At 41.2% G+C, this 18,694-nt stretch overlaps 1 protein-coding gene across 5 annotated transcripts in view; it reads left to right on the top strand.

Annotated features, from left to right (window-relative positions):
- Positions 1 to 205: 205 nt before the first annotated feature.
- The window catches only part of LOC118310674, a 24,340-nt gene continuing 5,851 nt past the window's right edge, over positions 206 to 18,694 (top strand). Inside the window, exons 1-44 of one of the 5 annotated variants that reach the window (XM_047332008.1) lie at positions 206 to 310; positions 2,611 to 2,663; positions 2,819 to 2,845; positions 2,990 to 3,049; positions 3,537 to 3,590; positions 3,898 to 3,960; positions 4,275 to 4,334; positions 4,432 to 4,497; positions 4,646 to 4,711; positions 5,468 to 5,545; positions 5,735 to 5,785; positions 6,821 to 6,931; positions 7,275 to 7,343; positions 7,450 to 7,515; positions 7,799 to 7,867; positions 8,020 to 8,085; positions 8,173 to 8,244; positions 8,350 to 8,412; positions 8,494 to 8,565; positions 9,271 to 9,336; positions 9,516 to 9,587; positions 9,940 to 9,999; positions 10,088 to 10,144; positions 11,233 to 11,301; positions 11,476 to 11,535; positions 12,189 to 12,248; positions 12,346 to 12,417; positions 12,794 to 12,853; positions 12,928 to 13,008; positions 13,545 to 13,610; positions 13,749 to 13,823; positions 13,930 to 13,995; positions 14,080 to 14,145; positions 14,251 to 14,322; positions 15,208 to 15,273; positions 15,881 to 15,955; positions 16,043 to 16,108; positions 16,635 to 16,694; positions 16,778 to 16,849; positions 16,950 to 17,021; positions 17,141 to 17,203; positions 18,054 to 18,116; positions 18,220 to 18,279; positions 18,596 to 18,667. In XM_047332008.1, coding sequence (XP_047187964.1) covers positions 2,616 to 2,663; positions 2,819 to 2,845; positions 2,990 to 3,049; positions 3,537 to 3,590; positions 3,898 to 3,960; positions 4,275 to 4,334; positions 4,432 to 4,497; positions 4,646 to 4,711; positions 5,468 to 5,545; positions 5,735 to 5,785; positions 6,821 to 6,931; positions 7,275 to 7,343; positions 7,450 to 7,515; positions 7,799 to 7,867; positions 8,020 to 8,085; positions 8,173 to 8,244; positions 8,350 to 8,412; positions 8,494 to 8,565; positions 9,271 to 9,336; positions 9,516 to 9,587; positions 9,940 to 9,999; positions 10,088 to 10,144; positions 11,233 to 11,301; positions 11,476 to 11,535; positions 12,189 to 12,248; positions 12,346 to 12,417; positions 12,794 to 12,853; positions 12,928 to 13,008; positions 13,545 to 13,610; positions 13,749 to 13,823; positions 13,930 to 13,995; positions 14,080 to 14,145; positions 14,251 to 14,322; positions 15,208 to 15,273; positions 15,881 to 15,955; positions 16,043 to 16,108; positions 16,635 to 16,694; positions 16,778 to 16,849; positions 16,950 to 17,021; positions 17,141 to 17,203; positions 18,054 to 18,116; positions 18,220 to 18,279; positions 18,596 to 18,667 — 2,832 coding nt within the window. In that variant the 5' untranslated portion in view covers positions 206 to 310; positions 2,611 to 2,615. Of the gene's footprint in view, positions 311 to 355; positions 458 to 1,233; positions 1,374 to 2,610; positions 2,664 to 2,818; positions 2,846 to 2,989; positions 3,050 to 3,536; positions 3,591 to 3,897; positions 3,961 to 4,274; positions 4,335 to 4,431; positions 4,498 to 4,645; positions 4,712 to 5,467; positions 5,546 to 5,734; positions 5,786 to 6,820; positions 6,932 to 7,274; positions 7,344 to 7,449; positions 7,516 to 7,798; positions 7,868 to 8,019; positions 8,086 to 8,172; positions 8,245 to 8,349; positions 8,413 to 8,493; positions 8,566 to 9,270; positions 9,337 to 9,515; positions 9,588 to 9,939; positions 10,000 to 10,087; positions 10,145 to 11,232; positions 11,302 to 11,475; positions 11,536 to 12,188; positions 12,249 to 12,345; positions 12,418 to 12,793; positions 12,854 to 12,927; positions 13,009 to 13,544; positions 13,611 to 13,748; positions 13,824 to 13,929; positions 13,996 to 14,079; positions 14,146 to 14,250; positions 14,323 to 15,207; positions 15,274 to 15,880; positions 15,956 to 16,042; positions 16,109 to 16,634; positions 16,695 to 16,777; positions 16,850 to 16,949; positions 17,022 to 17,140; positions 17,204 to 18,053; positions 18,117 to 18,219; positions 18,280 to 18,595; positions 18,668 to 18,694 lie in introns of those variants that run through there. The other 4 variants (XM_047332010.1, XM_047332009.1, XM_047332011.1 and 1 more) reach the window with 4 other exon arrangements.

Here is an 18,694-nt window from a genome sequence, read left to right as displayed (position 1 = left end):
ACGACTCACCGTTCGAATTTCACTCTGGTTGTGAGTGTGTGGTCTGATGATCGCTGCATTTTTCTATTTTTAAAACATGCTCCAATCATGTTTGGGAATTTCTTCACACGATGTTGTTGACGCCGGTGAAACTCATGAGTCAAACCTTGTGAGTCAGAGTCTCCCACCGGCTGGGAAACGCCTTCTCCCCCTCCCACAGACTCAGGTAGACCTCAAACTGGCCACGCCCCCATTCCCAGGTGAATCCACCAGCACATCACAGCCAGGAAGGAGACGAAGGTTTCAGATCCTCTCCAACTGAAAAGACAAGGTGAGATATTGTAGTTTTCGATCCCTGATGGAAATCAGTTGACCGAGATCCTCTGTGAGGCTGGACGTCTCTTTATCATGTCGCAGATTTCACATAAAGACCCTGTGAGGATTTTCTGCGGCGCAGCAGCTCTCGGGGCGTGATTTGGTTTGTTCAAGGGGCTTTTGCTTGACTTGTCATTGATGTTGCCTGAGGGAATTGTCGGAAATATTTCGGTTACTAAATATTTAACCACTAAACGTGGAGGTAAATACACTTAGGAAACCTGGGTCAATGAGACAGACAGGAGCGTACAGTACAGAACATGGGATGTACAGTAGAGGTGAAGAGGGCGGAAGCTGGGTGAACAACTGCTGCTGACGGTGATGTGCATTTTATTGTTTAGCATTTTATGATGTCTTACTAAACAATGTTGCACGCTTCTGTTACACGTCAATTGATATTTTTGTGCAGTTTTTTTTGGTAATTTTTCGTTGTATTGAATGTTGTCTTTGAAATTGCAAAAGCTTCATCTCTGTAGTTTTACATATCTCCAAAGATATTGGTCACATTTATTGATTCTGATGTATTTTGTTTTGTTTTTCATTTGCTAACAAATTGATAATAATTTTCTAAAACCAGAAAAAATATTTATGGTAAAAAAACTGTACCTAAGTAAGTAATTATGGTGAAATACATATATTTTTTGTTTATTGTTATATTTTATTTATTGATGAAACACATTTTTTTTTAAAATTGTACATTTGCAAGTGGAGGTCAAACTTTCATATCACTGGGATAAAAAAAAATAAATAATCCAACACAACTTTAACTGCACATGAAACAAAAACAACACGGAGGCACTTCAGAGCTGGGTTTCCCGAGGTTTTTGGGGAGCTCTTGAACGCATCGGGTGTGCAGATGTTGTGGGTGTGGCTCAGTGTTTTGTTTTTTTTGAACTCCCGGGGATGTGTTGTCGGTGAAGGAGCCGCCGCCAACTCCACGAAGCTTCCACACAATTCGCTGAAGAAACAAAAACCCTGAGTTAAAAGTGAATTGTCCGTGAAGCGTCTTCGAACCTCCGGTAGGTGAAGCCGCCCGGTGTCGCGCCGCAGTGACGCGGACGAGTCGCCGTCCATTGACGCGCAGGGTTGAGTTTCTGCCATTGACTTCAGCCGAGTTCAATTTTAAGGAGAAAAAAGAAGTGTTTTGTTGTGTTACTTCTCCAAACGTGTCAAACTGTGAGCTGCACTTCTGTATCTAGTGCTCTAGACTTTCACTTGATGACTTGTTGTTGGATGTGAAAAGGTGGAATCGAAAAAGAGTTTTTAAAAATTCAAAAATACTTATGCTGTGTTCAAGTGCCGCACTTTGATAGTTGTTAATTTGCTTGTTCTTGACAATCTGTGCTTCATTATTGTCCATTACTTTCCATTGCTGGGCTGGTAACAGTTTCTTTTAACAGATAAATCATCTACAAGCAGAACATGTTAAGATTATTTAAATGAAGCATATTAATGTCATGTCTGTTCTTCTGCTGATACTCCAGTGATTTTTTTGTGTGCATTGTTGCCTGCAACGGTTTTATTGATTTTAAAGACGATACGTTCTGATTAAGTCATTATTTGTTTGAACAAATTATATTTGGTTCACGACTCTCGTTTTAAGCAAATAATATCAAATGTTTGATGGTTCCTGGTTCTCAAATGTGAGCTTTTTTTGTTTCTCTTATTGTCTTTTATTATATTTGATGATATACACGAAATCACAGAATTAAAACTACTGTAACCGATTAATCGATTATCAAAATAGTTGCAGATTAATTTAGTAAGCGATTACTAATCGATTAACTGTTGCGGCTCTAATGGGACATCACCCTGTGCACAAGGTTAAAGATATAAACATTTTTCACTGTTTTATGAAGTTTGAAAGCAGAAAAGCCCAAATTTTAATTCTCCAGGTGCTCAAACGTGAGAATTAGCAGTTTTTCTTCGTCTTACTTTGTGGTCAATTGAAGGTTTTGGAGTTGTGGGTTGTTGCTCAGTGTTCGGATGTTTTACAGACCAATCACAATCTAAAACACAAAATGGCGGATTAATCGATACGGAGAATAATAATTAGTTGCAGCACTACAACCAACAACTGTATTCATGATTCAATGATTTGTTGTTTGATCTGAAACATGTCTCAAAATCGATATTTTTTAAAGGAAACTGATGCCAACTGATCAAATCTCCTATTAAAGGGATGAAGCTTCAGTCTGTGTCATTGGTCATATTTATACATTAAAAAAATAAATAATCTCTGTGTTGTTTCCACAGGCAGGATGGAGGCGTGTATGATGACGACAGAAGTCAAAAAGAAACCAAAGCCGGTGAGAACGTTTTGTTGGTTGCACAAAAAATGCTCCACTGTAAATAAACAACCCACCAAAATATATGCACACAACACAATGCTTTATAATATATACTAATATATATCACAACATAATACGTTACTGATACTTTGTGTTTGTTTCTCCGTCTACAGCCGAAACCTGCTCCGAAGCCTGCCGGGGTACTGGAATGAACCCAAACCTAACTTTCATTTGTCAATCACGTGTCTTGCATGTTTGCTTAAGTTTAAAAAAAGACTTTACATGACTTCATGAGGTCGCTGCGAGGCTTATGTACATAATGAGTTCTGAAATGATCTCCCCAGATTAAGACAAGTGACCCGGAGAAGCCGACTCCTCTGGTGCCGCCGCGACCTTCAGACGCCGTGAGTCCGACACCAACAGTCTTTTTTATCTCCGGTGGTTTTTTGTGTACACAAAGTCAAACGATACAGTGGCAGTCAACCTTGAAGACACTCGTGCTCTTTTCATAGCCTGTAGGTTTTCAAATGTAATTTCCTGAAATGGCTTTTCGTCCATGTTCTTTCCCCCGTGCGTCTCAGAGTTCCTCCCCCGCGGAGCAGATGTGGTTGGCCGACGTGCCCTAAACATCTGGGAACATTTAAGTCGATTTTTTTGTAGTGGAGAAGATCTGAAGTCTCTTTTTTTGCACTCGCACACCTTTTTGTAAAGATATTGAATATTGAATCAGGAGCATCACAGTGGTTTGCACTGTCACAGCACAGCAAGAAGGTTCTGGGTTAGAACATTTCTGTGTGGAGCACTGACATTGAAACGATCTGAGAGAAAATGAGGAGAATTAGCGAGTTTGAATGATAGCGTTTTTATTAACTTTTCTTTTTTTCTTTCCAGGAACGGACTCAGACACAGTACAGAGTGAAAAGAGCAGCAGCCACAATCAATGAGGTATTAACTGCTTTTTTCAGATTGCTGTTAATTTTTATTATGTGAATCACAGAATAGAGAATATCTAGAATATCTAGAATATCATTTTAAAGCCAACCAGACATTTATTTATTTAGGGACAAACTAAATCAGTTGGTCATGCATTTGCTTTACATCTCATATTAAAACATCAATATACATATTAAATATGTGGCCTTTGTACTAATTTTAATTAAGAATCTGCTTATGTTTACTACACTATGTGGATTATTGTCCAAACAATTAAATTATATTAAATGACTTAAACCTTTTTTTCCGTCTGTGTCAGGACAAAGGAAACAAAGAGAATCCGTCTGAAACTCCTGTGATTCCACCTCGACCCACGGAAAAGGTACAGTACACCCAAATATGTTTGATGTTTCTGAGGGTTTAATGTATTAATAGGACTATGTTTGCTTTATGTCGAGACTTTTTCATTGAGATCGGAGTGAGTCATCGTTGCCTGCAGTTTGGAGTTTGGTGTGAGAACAGGTTGCAGTAACGAACCACCCAAAGCTACTCAAGGTTTCATGTTTCATGTTTCTTTCCTGTTTCCAGTATCATTTTATAAAGTTATTGTTCCCTCCTGGGCTTTTTGTGTGTGTGTGTGTGTGTGTGTGTGTGTGTGTGTGTGTGTGTGCGTGTGTGTGTGTGTGTTTTGTGCAGGAACTGGATGCAACAAGCAGACACAGCCAGCGCTGGCGGGTACACACTGAGGACACAAAGGTACACAAACAATAAAACACCACATTACTTCTGTACGTGCTCGTTTTTTTATAAATCGCAGATCAACGTCCTTCCTCTTCCTCATCCTCCTCCGCAGAAGTCCAGACAAAGTGACAAACCGGAAGCTGCCGGAGATTCCAAAGATGAAGCGGATTTCAAACAGGTACCACAGGTGGAAGTGCTGTCTTCCACCTCTGACCAAATATATATGAAGCTTATATATATATATATATATATATATATATATATATATATATATATATATAAACAATATCTTCCTCGTCATTGACACGTGCGTCGTGGTACTGCAGAGCAATCAGTCGGTCCTGACCGGAATGTTTCGCCGGAGCCAAAAGGAGAAGACGCCAACGTTCACCGTAAGAACAGCTCCTCTCTGCACAGTCAAACAGATATTACCTGAATGTACCTTGTACACGTTGATGCCATTACTGTTGTGTTAACTTTATAAGGTTTCTGGTGTGTTTATAATTTTAGTATTTACAGGGACATGAGAGAGGATGTACGGTAGCGGAGACAAATTGTTAATTCAGCGGAGGGCAGTTTTATAGTTAGTGCCAGTGAATCAGGAACTGATTTCCATTGGCTGCTTCATTTGTATATAAACTTAGAGTAATACCACATTCATTTTGACATGCACACCATCTTACAGTACACACACTGATGAACATCTGTGTACTTAAACATGCACCTCACATCCTGAATCCTATTAGCTTTTCAAAACCTGTACATTTGTAGTTATTGAGACAATCAAATAAAAGTGTGTGTAAGAATAAAAAAATCGATATGAATGCCTTCATAAGATAAAGTATAGAAAGGATGAATTCACGTGTGTCAATGTGCAAAAAAGATGCTCAACAGGTTTCTGGTGGCAAACAGGCGTGTGTGGGTGTGTGATCAGTAGGTGTGTGTTTATGATTCAGTGTTGATATAAATTGGCTGGTGAATATGCATTAGCATCAGGTGAGTCGCTGAATCATCAAATCGAAGAAAAGCGTGGAATAAATACAGTGTATATCTATAATGTTTTAGACACAGAAGATAAATAAAGCAGAAGTCGATTTTTTGAATCAGCAGTTCACCGAATTTCTTCTTCTTCTTTTTGTTCTCATCAGGCGTACGCGTTCCACGACTGTGAGGAAGAGGATAGAACTGCCGACGCTCCAGCCAAACAGGCTGCTGGCAGCAAACCGGTGTGTGTGTGTGTGTGTGTGTGTGTGTGTGTGTGTGTGTGTGTGTGTGTGTGTGTGTGTGTGTGTGTGTGTGTGTGTGTGTGTGTGTGTGTGTGTGTGTGTGTGTGTGTGTGTGTGTGTGTGTGTGTGTGTGTGCGCGCGCGCGCGGTCTTAATCCGCCAGCATGTGACATGTGACTGTGGTTGACAGGCGGGTCTGAAGGGGGTGATGAAAGGTTTGCAGTTCAAGTCGTCACCGAAGGTACGAAGAGAAGAACCGTCTGGTTCTGTGTTTTCTGCTGGTGGTGGCTGCAGCTTCCGAGGTTTTCTAAACCAGAACTCCTTGTTCAGCTGACGGTGCTGACGGTGGTAGTGGTGGTGTTGATGGTGGTGATGGTGGTGTTGACGGTGGTGATGGTGGTGCTGACGGTGGTGTGGACGGTGGTGATGGTGGTGCTGACGGTGGTGTGGACGGTGGTGATGGTGGTGTTGACGGTGGTGTTGAAGGTGGTGATGGTGGTGGAGATGGTGGTGAGGGTGGTGCTGACGCTTTTGAAGGTGCTGACGGTGCTGATGGTGGTAGTGGTGGTAGTGGTGGTGGTGATGGTGGTGCTGACGGTGGTGTTGACGGTGGTGTTGACGGTGGTGGTCGCTAGGTTTGATATTTGCTTGTATTTTATTTTATTTGAAAGATATGTTCTAATGTTTTTCCTGTGGTTGATGGATGGAGCCTGGGTGGATCGCTGTGACTGACTTTAATCTCTTTTTTTTACTGATTCTCACATAAAATGAAAAACGGTCTGTACTCTATCCACTTGAATGTGGCACGATAATATTTCACCCTCAGCTCTACTTTGAGCTCTGCCTATCGAAGAATTAATGCAGTCTATTTATTTATTTATTTTTACAATTTCACACAAAAAGTGTTCCTCTCTTGCAGTGTCACTTTTACCTTCCGGCGTTTTTGCTGCGTTTACTTTCCGTCTGTGACTCTTACGCTCTGACTGTGGGGTTGCCATGGTAGGAGGCTCAGAGGTTTAATCTCCATGTCTCTGGCTCACATCCAGCCCGGGACCTCTGCTGTTAATCCCCCAAGAAAAAGAAACAAAAAACATAGAGAGAACTAACTGTAAATTCAACTCGGCAGCTCTAAATACAAATAGTGAGGCAGAAGGCGGGAGACGGTTTGAGATGCAAACTGTGTGAAATTATGAGCACGCCTTCTCTTGTGAAGTTGTATTGATATGAAATTCAGGATGATACATATTGTGCTGAAGGTTGTCGACTCTTGTCTCAGGGCAGCAGAGATCCGAGTCCAGTTCCCAGCACAGAGGACGGAGTCGCAGACAAGGAACAATCCACCGAAAACGAAAAAAACAAGCCGGAAAAAAACCCAGAACCCAAACGGGTAAGAGATCGACAGCAACGGTATTAAAATGATGACCCGTGACTTCTCATGTTGACAAGCCAGTTCTGCTTCTGCAAATATTTAAAATCATTAGTGAATCGCCGTATTGGTACAAATGCTCAAATGAACACTGCCAAACACTCGTCTCTCCTGTCCACAAGGAATCACTCAAGGTAGATAACGCTGAGGAGGAAATTGTTTTTAGGATGTGATTTCACAGTGTACACTTTCATGTGGAGCAAATATATATCTGCGGGAATACAGTATTCAGCATTCTCTGTTTCTGTAAAAAAAAAATGTTTTTAGGATTTTTAAACGTCATTTTTTCTCCACGTTTCCTCAGGACAAAGGAAATCTGCTCACCGGGATGTTCCGGAAAACACCCAAAGAGAGATTATCTCCTGCACTAACGGTAACGTCCAGCCTTCTGCCGTGGTTGTCAAGCTTTCATGCTTTCATGTTTTCAAGTTTTCAACTCATCCAGCCTGTTCCCTCGGGGTTGATGTGTTCGCCGCCAGGTCAGCAAAGCGGACAGTGACCGCGAAGATGCAGAGGTGGAGGAGAAAACATCTGCACTGTCCCAGGTGAGTGGCGCGTTAACTCGGCTTCAGAAACTACACGGTGCCGTTCACGGGGAGGAAACGAGAAGCACAAGGGTCATTTGTGTGCAGGGTAAAAGAGTCAAAGAACAAGTTTGGAGTGTTTTGAGTTAAAAAAAAAAAAAAGCTTCTGTTTGAATCAAATGCAACAAAATGTGTATAAACAAAAAAGACCCTTGTGTTTAATTCTGTATTTTTTTAACAGTGACAAAAGCAGATTCCATCCGTGTGTGTAACAGTACATTTCTAAAAGCACATTTGCTCACAGGAGAGGGGAGGCCTCTTCGCTGGCCTCTTTAAAAAACCCGACAAACCGGCGGATGAGACGCCTCCGCAGGTGAGCTGGGAAAAAAAAAATAGCTTTCTGCGTCTAACTATGTCAAAATAACAGTTTGCCGTTTTGCAAAATATGTTTAATTAAGCCTGTCCATGTTTAAATTTCACTTTGGCCGATAACGTTTTTTTGTGAACGTCCCTCTGACGTCGCAGGAGAGTCTGGGCGCGCAGAGCAAGCTGTCGGCGAGCAGCGACAGTCTGTCTGAAAACGGCAACAAGGTGAGCGGCAGAGATGAGCGTTCATCTTCCGTCGCAGTGGCCACACAGACCCGAGCTTGATCAGGATGAATCTGTTCATGATTTCAGGAAAAGGGAGGAATATTCAGCGCGATGTTCAAGAAAACTCCGAAAGCAGCAGATGCTGCTCAGGCTGACGAGGTGACGGCTGAAACATGCCAGTTTGTGTGCAGTGACATAAATTGACGTCATTTTTTACCCTGCGACGTGATCGTCACATTGAACTTGTCCGTTTGTGTGTTTCAGGACCAACGGTCTCTACGCGATGACGCGTCGGGCAGCAATGAAAATCTGACTGAAAGCTCGAAGGTGAGTTGGCAGGACATGATTATGATGCAACATTAGAATCATTGTGAACGTGCGTGAATTCATCCCTTTTGACGTCACCAGGACAAAGGAGGATTTTTCGGCGGGATTCGCCGCAAGTCTCCCAAGGTCCCTGTGGAGGGGCCACCTGGGCAGGTACAGTGACGGGTGATCATGTCCAAATCTTGAACATTGCTAAAACAAATATTCTCCACGCCGTCACCAGACATGGTGAAGTAGAGGTCGAATGTGTCCGGACCAATAAGAGCTTTAATCCTCTACTGTCGGAGTCATGAATTCATTTTTATATAGCTTCAGTTCAACGTGTGAATATGTTGGAGAGTAAAATACAGTTTATTACATCTGCCAAGGAAAGTTCTTTATGTTTTCACCCGCGTCTGATTGTCGTATTTGTTTGTTGGACTATTTTTTCAAAAATTACAAAACCAATTTTCACAAGACTCGGCGGAGGGAACATGGGGAACGAACTCCTTAACGTTTGGTGCGGATGTGGATTAAGATTTTTTTTTTATTCTTTCTTTAACTATGTTTTATGGCCAATAAATACTTTAGGTTTACCCCACCGTCTTTGATATTTCTTCTCTAAGATCGAGACAATCATGTATGACTCTTCTTTTTTGAATGACTTTTTCTCCTATAATGTGATGGACTCACATCTTTACACACACTTGAATAAGTTCTTTGTCGTGGATCTTTAACAACAGCTTCCCTGTTTTGTACCTCTTGCATTTTAAAACATTCCTTAACATTCCGTTCTTATGATTGATGACCGATCTGAAACAGACGGGTCGGCGCTTTGACGTCACTTTTGCTTCATTTATTTGACTCCTTGTGTTTCAGGATAAAGAGTCGCTGCAGATGGAGCTGGCAGCCAGCACAGAGAGTCTGTCCGAGAGCAAAGACAAAGTAAGAGAGGTTTAGAATTAAGATTTTTTTTGCAAACTGGAAAGGATTTTCTGTAAAAGTCCTAACTGTCCCTCATCTGTATACAATATAATCCACCCATAAAGCTTTATAAGTACCTGCATGATTTTTAATGAGCTTCAAACTTTATGTCGGCGTGTAATATTTTCTTTGTGTATCAGGAGAAAGGAGGCGTTTTCAGTGGGATGTTCAAGAAATCTCCCAAAATGTCCGAAGGCCCACGACTGGAGGAGGTAATGTTTTTTATTACTTTTGAAGTCTTTTGCATTTCGTCCTTGGCTTTAATTATGTTTTTCATTTCAAAATAAGGCACCAAAAAAAAGAGCCTCTGAACATGTTCTCTGGCTGCAGGAGCTGCATGAGATTCCTCCAATCTTCCAAACAATGTTGTTACGTAACATGTAACAACACTTGATCCGCTCGATCCGCCGCTTGTAAACACGAGATCTGCAGTAAGGAGGCTTTTGTGCGACGTGTGGAAACACGTTGCTGCGTCTGTCTGTCTGTTGTTTCTGGTGACTGGTTTCAGGTCTGCGTTCATGTTCACAGTGGTTGAGTCACATTTTTTGTGTGTTGTGGTTTTAGGCCGCGGAGCCGCTGCACGGCGAACTCTCTGCCAGCACCGACAGCCTGTCGGACAACAAGGTGAGTCGCACGAGTCGAACCGTGACAAAACAATGAAGATTCAAGTCAAGTCAGTTTGCTTTCAATATGATCTCTCTGCGTCCTGCAGGAGAAAGCTGGTCTGTTCAGCGGGCTCCTCAGAAAGACTCCGAGAACAACCGGAGAGGTACAGCTTCCGCATAGTTTCCATGGAGATGCTCTCAACCGGCAATGCACATTACCGCTGCTTCATTGTGCTGCGTGACAACTGGGTGACATCATAGAGCTAATCTGGCTCGGGGGGCCGGTTGGAGCTGTTTGGGTGCGGTCGTCACTCCTTTTGAATTTTGCCCAAAAAGCAGCACGTCCCATGACACCCATGACACGCGGGTTTCAGTGGAAAGGAGGAAGAGCGAAACAGTTTCCTCCCTAAATGAGGAGGAGACCAGGGGCTAGTCATCTGACTCATACCCTCTTATTTCATTGATTATCAAAGTTAAAACAGGTCACACCACTTTTCTCATTACACTTTGTTCACCAGACGTTTTAATCTATCATCAATGTGGGTGTGTTTTTATATATATATAGATATATATATATCTATATATATACACATCGATCTATCTTGTGATCCATGTTTTACAGTACATGACACCATATACAGTATACAAAGCATCACGACCATCCTTTTCTTTCAGCAAGAATATTTCCATTTATTATCTTTGCCGTAAATCAAGGCTGGACTATGAACCTGGCAAAGACGGGCAACTGCCCCCAAATGTCCCAAATTATTCTCTGTGACAAACAAACAAAAACTGCGAACTCACAGTAAATAGTCGTTTATCATGGAGCTAGATTAGATCATGTAAAGCATCGAAGGGGCGATTCATACCCTGCACACACTGTACACACCCCAATCAGGCAATGCTAACTTATTCATATAGTGATAAGGCAACTTCATAGAGATTTGTACTGATGACGTCATTCATACTATATGATCATAAATAATTTTTTGATCTTTATAATTCAAATCGTATTTACAGTCCTATATAGTGCATTTTTTAACTATGCATGACGTCACTTATCGTACAATATATGATGGGGTATCATTTTATGATCTATATAAGATTCAGATTAACTTTCTAGCTCTATTATTTGTGGAGACATCTTGGAAAATGTGTTTGTGTTAGACGATATTCTTCTTGTTGAACTTGACCTTTGATCTTTGCTCCTACTGTTTTTTTGTTTCTGACACTTTTTGGTCTGTTGTTCCAGGAGAACCTGTCGGCACATAAAGATCTGTCGGCGAGCAACGACAGTCTGTCGGAGGCGGCCCACGCCAAGGTCAGTGTGGTCGTGAGAAACGCTCTCTGGAGCCTTTCGAAATGTGTCTGTCAATCTGATTTCAACTTATGAATACTGCTTGCTTTTTTTGTGTGTGTGTGTGTGAAATCCTGCAGATATTATACAGGAATTGTTGGGAAGAAGTAACCTAAAACACAACAACTTGTTTTGCAGGAAAAGGGAGGTGCGTTCAGTGGAATGTTCAAGAAGCCGTCCAAACCTGCAGACGAGAAAGTGAGAAGCGTCTCCTGCGTTTCCTGCTCAGCTACTCCAGTAGATCAGGAGTTGTTCTGAACGTTGCACAACAAGTTTCCCTTGTGACAACGAGGCTGCCGGTTGGAATCCCTGAACTAATGTTCATCACAGAGGTTTTCCTCATGAGGGGTTGGCCTCCCCGCGGGGGGTCCAAACAGTTTCAGTGAATGGGAGTGAAGAGATATCACATTAGTCATCACATTAGTTTCCAAAAGGAGATCGTATGAAATAGCTTGTGTGTGATTTGGTTTAAAGAGATATTTCAGGGGTCCAGTAGTTTTAGGAAGGGGGTTACAGTTTGGTGTAATCTGAGTGTGTATGAGGAATAAATTAATCATGATTAATGAGTTATGAGGTATCCATGTCGACCGTCCCTGTAGCGAATGCCCCAGAAACAGGGAGAAAGTCTCTCTGCTCTTTTCCCTCTGCAGGTTAAGTGTTGTTTTTCATGAAAGTGTTATCTGGCCTATATTTCAGACAAAGTGACCGAACCCCTTGTCATGAAAACACCGAAGAAACGCTGGACTGAATAGAGTTCTTATCCTGGGTATCCTGTTTGTGATGAATGCAAGTAAAAACCTCTAATCGGTATCAGGTTATAATCTACTTTTCAATCTCTCCCTTTGGAAAAGCTGCTTCAAGGCGGCGAGCTGTCCGCCAGCCGCGAAGGTCTGTCTGAGAACAGCACCAAGGTGAGCTCGTCGAGCGTGCCTTCGAAACAATCCCCTTTCCCTTTCTTCGATGCCGCTCACGGTTTTTTTTTTTATTGTGTGTGTGTGTGTGTTTCAGGAAAAAGGCGGAATATTTGGTGGAATATTCAAAAAGGCGGCGAAAGCTATGGACGCTTCTGAATCTGAGGAGGTAACTGTGTCAACACATGGACCTGCGTGTCTTCATTGTGTTTCCACTTTCAACATTTGAAAGAATAGTTTCTCAAGCCTCGTATCTGAAACTTCAATTTCCAGATTGACTTTGTGAGAAATTAGGAATAACAACGTAAAAGTACATGATTTCCCCATTTTCCTCTCTAAACACTTCACTGTATGATAGCGGTTTTTTTTTATTTTTTTTATACTGATTCAAATCTGTGCACAGATGTAGATTCACTGCACATTTGAATTTCCATACATTTTGTACCATTAAAGTAACAAATTATTGTTATAAGAATTATTTAATAAAGAAGTTAAAGTTTACCACAACTTTTAAACTCAGTTTTTTGGGTTTTTTCCTTTTACAGGATGAAAGTCCCGATCATGAGCTCTCAGGCAGCAGTGAACATCTATCGGAGAGCAAACAGGTCAGTGGAACGGTTTCATATTGAAACATGTAAAGGTCCGTCTCATCCTAAAGCTCTTTCTGTCTCGTGGGTAGAAAGAGGAGAAAGGTGCAGGTGTGTTCAGCGGACTCCTCAGAAAGACGCCCAGAGCGTCAGGAGAGAAGACGGAGTCGCCGGTGAGTAGATGTCGCCGTCTGTTCAGAGATTTCACCATTTGTATAACACCGAACCTTTATTTAAAGCATAACTTAACAAGATGATCCACATTCCTCATTTTGACGCAGGCGACGGACTAATCTTTACTGATCTTAGGTAAAATGACGCGTGGCCTAAAATGACCTCTTTATTCCCGTAATATTCTGACTTGGTTGTTGTGAAATTACGACTTCCTTCTTTTAATATGACTTTTTTTTCCACAAAAAATTCCCCAACCTCATTTTCTGAATCTCATATTTTTTTCCCCAATAAGTGGCCCTGATACTTTTTGCTCCTTGCCTTTAGATTACCTTTAGACCAAATGATTCATTTTTGTGACGGTATTACATCTTGACACACTCTTGAATAAGTTCTTTGTTGTTGATTTTTAACAACAGCTTCCCTGTTCTTACCTCTTGCATTTAAAAAAGCAAAAAAACATTCCTTAACATGTTCGGTTTCTTATCTTGTGACGCGGGGACTCGTCGGTGCATTTATGTGACTCCGTGTGTTTCAGGATAGAGACTCGCTGCAGACGGAGCTGGCAGCCAGCAACGAGAGTCTGTCTGAGATCAGAGAAAAGGTAAGAGAGGTTTAGAGTTAAGGATTTTCCCGTTAGTAACTTTTTAATAACAATCTGAGAACAAACAGGTCAGTGACACAGTTTTATCTCAAGATATTTAAACGTCCTGAAGCCCTTTTTCTCGTCTGTTTCCATCAGGAGAAAGGTGCAGGTGTGTTCAGCGGACTCCTCAGAAAGACGCCCAGAGCGTCAGGAGAGAAGACGGAGTCGCCGGTGAGTAGATGTCGCCGTCTGTTCAGAGCTGGCGTCAAACTGCCTCGCAATCTTCCACTCGTTTTCCCCCAGCATCACTTGGAATTAAAAAAAAATCTTGTTTCAGGAAAGCGAGGCCCAGGACGAGCTGTCGACCAGCAGCGACGACCTGTCGGAGAACAACGCCACCAAGGTGAGCGAGGTCCAATGCGGCACACAACACCTGCAGACAAAACTGTCTTCAGAAATGTTCACCGACGCCAATATTATTTTGTAGGAGAAAAGCATTTTCAGCAACATGTTCAAGAAGCCGCAGAAGCCAGCGGAGCGCGCAGCGGAGAAGGTACTGAGAATGAACCAGAGGCATGAAAATAAGAATAAACAATCTAAAATCATCAGAGGATGGAGCTGATATTGACTCTTTGACTCTTCTCTGGTTCGAATTCAGGAGCAGGAGAGGAACAAAGAAAAACAGTTGTCGGGGAGCTGTGAGAATCTGACTGACACCACCGTCCTGAAGGTGCGACTGACAAACAAACTAGAACCTTTCTTCACTCACTCTCCTCTGGACAAATCAGATTGTAGAAACAGGTTTTTGATGTGTTTGCTGCTTCCTGTTAGTTCTGGTCAACATTCAGCTGCACTTTATAAAAAAAAGTTACAAAGACAAAAACTAGAGAGAAAAAATCCTGAATATTAAAGAAGAATTAATGGAAAATAAGTATGTTAGAGCAAAGTATCCAACACATTAAACTGGACCTTATTCAAGATGAAAACACTCACATCCTTTCTCAGTGGCTGAAGAGTCTTTACTTAAGCAAAAGTACTAATGCTTGTAGAAAAATACTTATAAGATACTTTAAAATACAAATAAGAGAAGAATTATCAGCAAAATAAAAAAGAAAAAGTTTACATTACACAGTTTCTTCCATGTATACATATAATTATAAATAAGACATATAATAGTATGTAAACATTTGTTCAAAGTAAGTATCTGTATTTAAAAACAAGACTGTTAAAGCAAATTGATGCCTAATAATTATGAAAAATTTAACCTGATTCTAGAAAAATAGTTAAAATGTTCAATAAAGATTTGGGATTCTATTCTATTTGGAAATCTATGTTGTGTTATGGACATATCATATCCTATTTTATTAACCTGAACATGTTTGTTTGTAAATTATTAATCTGTAAAATAACTTCAAGGGTCAAATAAAATTAAAATACTATATTTTTCACTTACTAAATATCTAACTTTGAAAATCCACTTGTGTTGTTGTCCTTGTGTGGTTCACGCGGAAACAAAGTCGCTTTCTGGATTTTCTCTCTTTCGCTGAATGTATCAGTGAAGATCGATAAAACTGAGTATTTCTGAATATTGGAGTAACTGCAGTTTGTGTTTCAGGAGAAAAAGGGAGGCCTGGCCGGCATCTTCAAAAGATCATCCAGCATCGACAACCTGTTTGACGAGGTCAGTGTCTGACGACCTCCGTCATAACCACTCATAAGTTATCGTTTGTCAAAAACTCGTCTTCATCATCTCCTTCTTCACTCAGCAGCATCTTCCTCTGAATGTTCATCTTATATAGATGCATTAGGAAAATCGTGTCTTGATCTTCTCTCTTTACTTTAAACCATGCATTTTGTGTTGAAAGACTTTTTAAATTATACACAGCTCCATTTCGAACACGCGACAATAATGTGAATCTGAGGTTGTAAAGTAACAGGTCAGAGCATGTTTCAACACACTACACGCTAGTTCTTTCTTTTTTTTTTTAAAGGTGTGCTGAGATGCCTGAAAGGCAGAAAACAATTTGACAGGATGCTTGGAAACATGTTCATCAGCTGCGTTTGGTCTTTGAATTATGCTTTTTATTCTCCTCGCAAGCCGCTGTCCAAAATGAAACCAGGTTGATGACTGTAGAGTCATTTCTCATCACCACACGGACCAATTATGAGTCAACAGGCACAGACATGTGAAAGGACCCCCCCCCCTTTGTGGTTGTTTTTTGCACCCATCCATAGTACAGTAGTGGTGGAACGTAATCCATCCACGCGTGTCTCTTTGTGTTTGTCAGGAGAAAGGCGGTCTCTTCAGTGGACTTCTTCCCAAGAAACCTCCCAAAGCGACTGGAGATGAAGCTGCTGCAGACGTGAGAGCACGACTAGTTTCATGTTCTTATTATCCTCGTCTGTGCGGACACATATTTACCAACTGACCATTGTTTTTCTTTATTCAGGACAAAGAGGAGCAGAAGGAGCTGTCGGCGAGTACCGACAGTCTGTCCGAAAACACCAACACCAAGGTGATGTGTCGAGAAATGTTGGTTATTCAACCAGATCTGAAATGTCAGCACTGTGAAATGACGCCACATGTTTTAATACGGTGAATCGTGCAACACAACTGTTCCTGTGCGTTTGAAAAGCAAACTGAAGTTTGCGCTGATGTTTCTTTCTTATTCGGAAAACATCAGATTTAGGGTATTAGAGCCACACAACTTTAATAAAACTTGACAACTCCCCCATCAACATAGATAATAATAATAATAATAATAAAACTATATTTAGATGGCACTATCTTTTAGAGATAATAATGAAGAAGTGAAGTTAAATAATAGGAAACAATTAAACTCAGTTTGAAGATCACATAAAAATAGGAAAGAAATATAAGAGTACAAATATTACAGGGCAGAGTAAAACGGAGAGTAACACGTACATACAAACATGTATACTCAAATATGCAAAAAAATTTCAGCATGCCACAAAATTTAAATTGTACTGTAATTTATCTATGACAGTCAAACCTGATGTGTCTGCGTTTAACGTTTTCAGGAGAAGAGTATTTTCAGTGGGATGTTTAAGAAGAAACCAGCAGAGGGAACAGCAGATGAGGTACAGTAATAATCTTCACGGAATGTTTATATTATTATTATAATTATTATTATAGCATATAATCAATTTAATTTCCTGTTCAGGAATCGAACACAGGCGAGGAGAAGAAAATATCTGCCAGTTGCGAAAATCTGTTGGAGGCAAACACATCGAAGGTAAAAAAGAAAATCTGACGATCACAATATCAGCCTGTCTCCTTCTTATCTGCTACCGATTGTTGATTTATTAATGTGTGGATGTTTGCACGTGTGTCAGGAGAAGACTGGAGGACTCGCAGGGATCTTCAAGAAGTCTCCCAAACCGGCTCCGCGCTCCGTCGCTACTAAGGTGAAACCGGATTTGTTCATACGTCCGCTGAAGCTCTCATTTACATTGTTAAGATGATCATGATTGTATGAATCATCAAATTCAACCCACCTGAATGCCTCCCAAATGTATTTCTCCAGGATCCACTCAATTGCTCAGAGGAACTGTCCTCCAGCAGGGACAGTCTGGCCGACGCTGCTGAGGTGAGAGCTTCTCCACGTCTGTGGATGCAGCTGACGGAGCGAATATTGAGCTTTCACCATCATGTTTTGTTCCCTGCACATATTTGAATGCCTCCGATCGGTCGACCACACGAACAAAAACACAAAAAACTCCAGAGAAAAGATGAATTTTCATAAAAAAGCCAGGTTTTTCTGTCTTTGCAGCTTCTTGAAGTCAAATGTTTGAGGAAAGCGACTCGCAGAGCGTTAGATGTCCAGATAAATGTATTTATATGGCAGATTAATAAACAACAGGAGTCGAGCCAATGTGCTTTGCACTCGAGGCAAAGGAAAGCAACACTCAAAGAAGATGATTTATTAAGAAATAAGACACAAATACAATAAGATAACAAGATTTTGTCGATCTACATCAATTCTAAGGCTAGGGAATAATTGTGGTAAGGGGCTCTATCCAGTCATTTTGGCAGGCCAATGCCCGAGACCCCTAAATACAAAATTGTTCACCGGTTCTGATGCGTGTGCAGATTTTCGGGCAGGTCGCAGCGTGAATTAATAATATTTCTTTCAATTGCAATACGTCCTCGCCTGGCAATGCTTGCCAGTGGCTCGGGCCCTAATGATACGTTTTAATATGATCATGGAATAGAATCAGCCTGAATTGTATCAAAGACGTAGCATTTTAAATGAGATTTAAAATGAGCAATAACGGGACAAGACCTGCTGTGAAATGGGAGACTAGACCAGATTCTCTGCAGGTGAACGTTCAAAATACATTTTCAACATCGGTATTTTCAGTTTACTGAAATAAAAACCTTTTAAACTAATTGATGGCATGTTTTTATTTTATTTCATGGCTTTTCGGGAGGATCAGTCAGCACACGGAGAATCTTCCGCCAGTACTGAGAATCTTCTTGAAGCTACAAACGCCCCGAAGGTGAGCGTCGTGTTCAGTGTGTTAACCTGTTTAGATGAATGAGGAAGTTTTCTTATCTTTCTTGTGACTCATGCAAATGTTTTGTGATTTTCCATCGTGACAGGAGACAAAAGGAGGATTTGCCGGCATGTTCAGGAGGACGCCCAGAACTGTGGTACCACAGGTACGGTACCATCAACGCTGAGATGTGTGAGATCTCGTTTAAGTCGAATAATTAGAGTGAGGAATAGAATTTTTCTTGAATTTCCAGTCCTCTGCTCTCTATACATAGTTATTTGATTTGAAAGGTTTGAGTTTCACATTCTCTACTGTTTTCATGATGGATACAGAGAGAAATTCTGAAAGATAAATCATTTTAAAATGATGATAGTATAATAAGAGAGTTGCTGTGTGAGCTGGTTAAGGCGATAACCTCGCGGGATCACCTGCGTGTTGCTCTGCTGCTGTTGAACAAAATGTTTTTGGGGTTTCCGTTGCAGGAGAGCGTGGACGTGGAGGCGCCAGAGGGAGGAGGGCTGAGACGCAGGAGGACGATCAAGAAGAAAAGACGAGTGAGTCGTCGCTCACTCGGAAAAATG

Source organism: Scophthalmus maximus, chromosome 5 (genome assembly GCF_022379125.1).
Source record: "Scophthalmus maximus strain ysfricsl-2021 chromosome 5, ASM2237912v1, whole genome shotgun sequence".
NCBI lineage: Eukaryota > Metazoa > Chordata > Actinopteri > Pleuronectiformes > Scophthalmidae > Scophthalmus > Scophthalmus maximus.
This window is presented reverse-complemented; position numbering and strand designations above follow the sequence as displayed.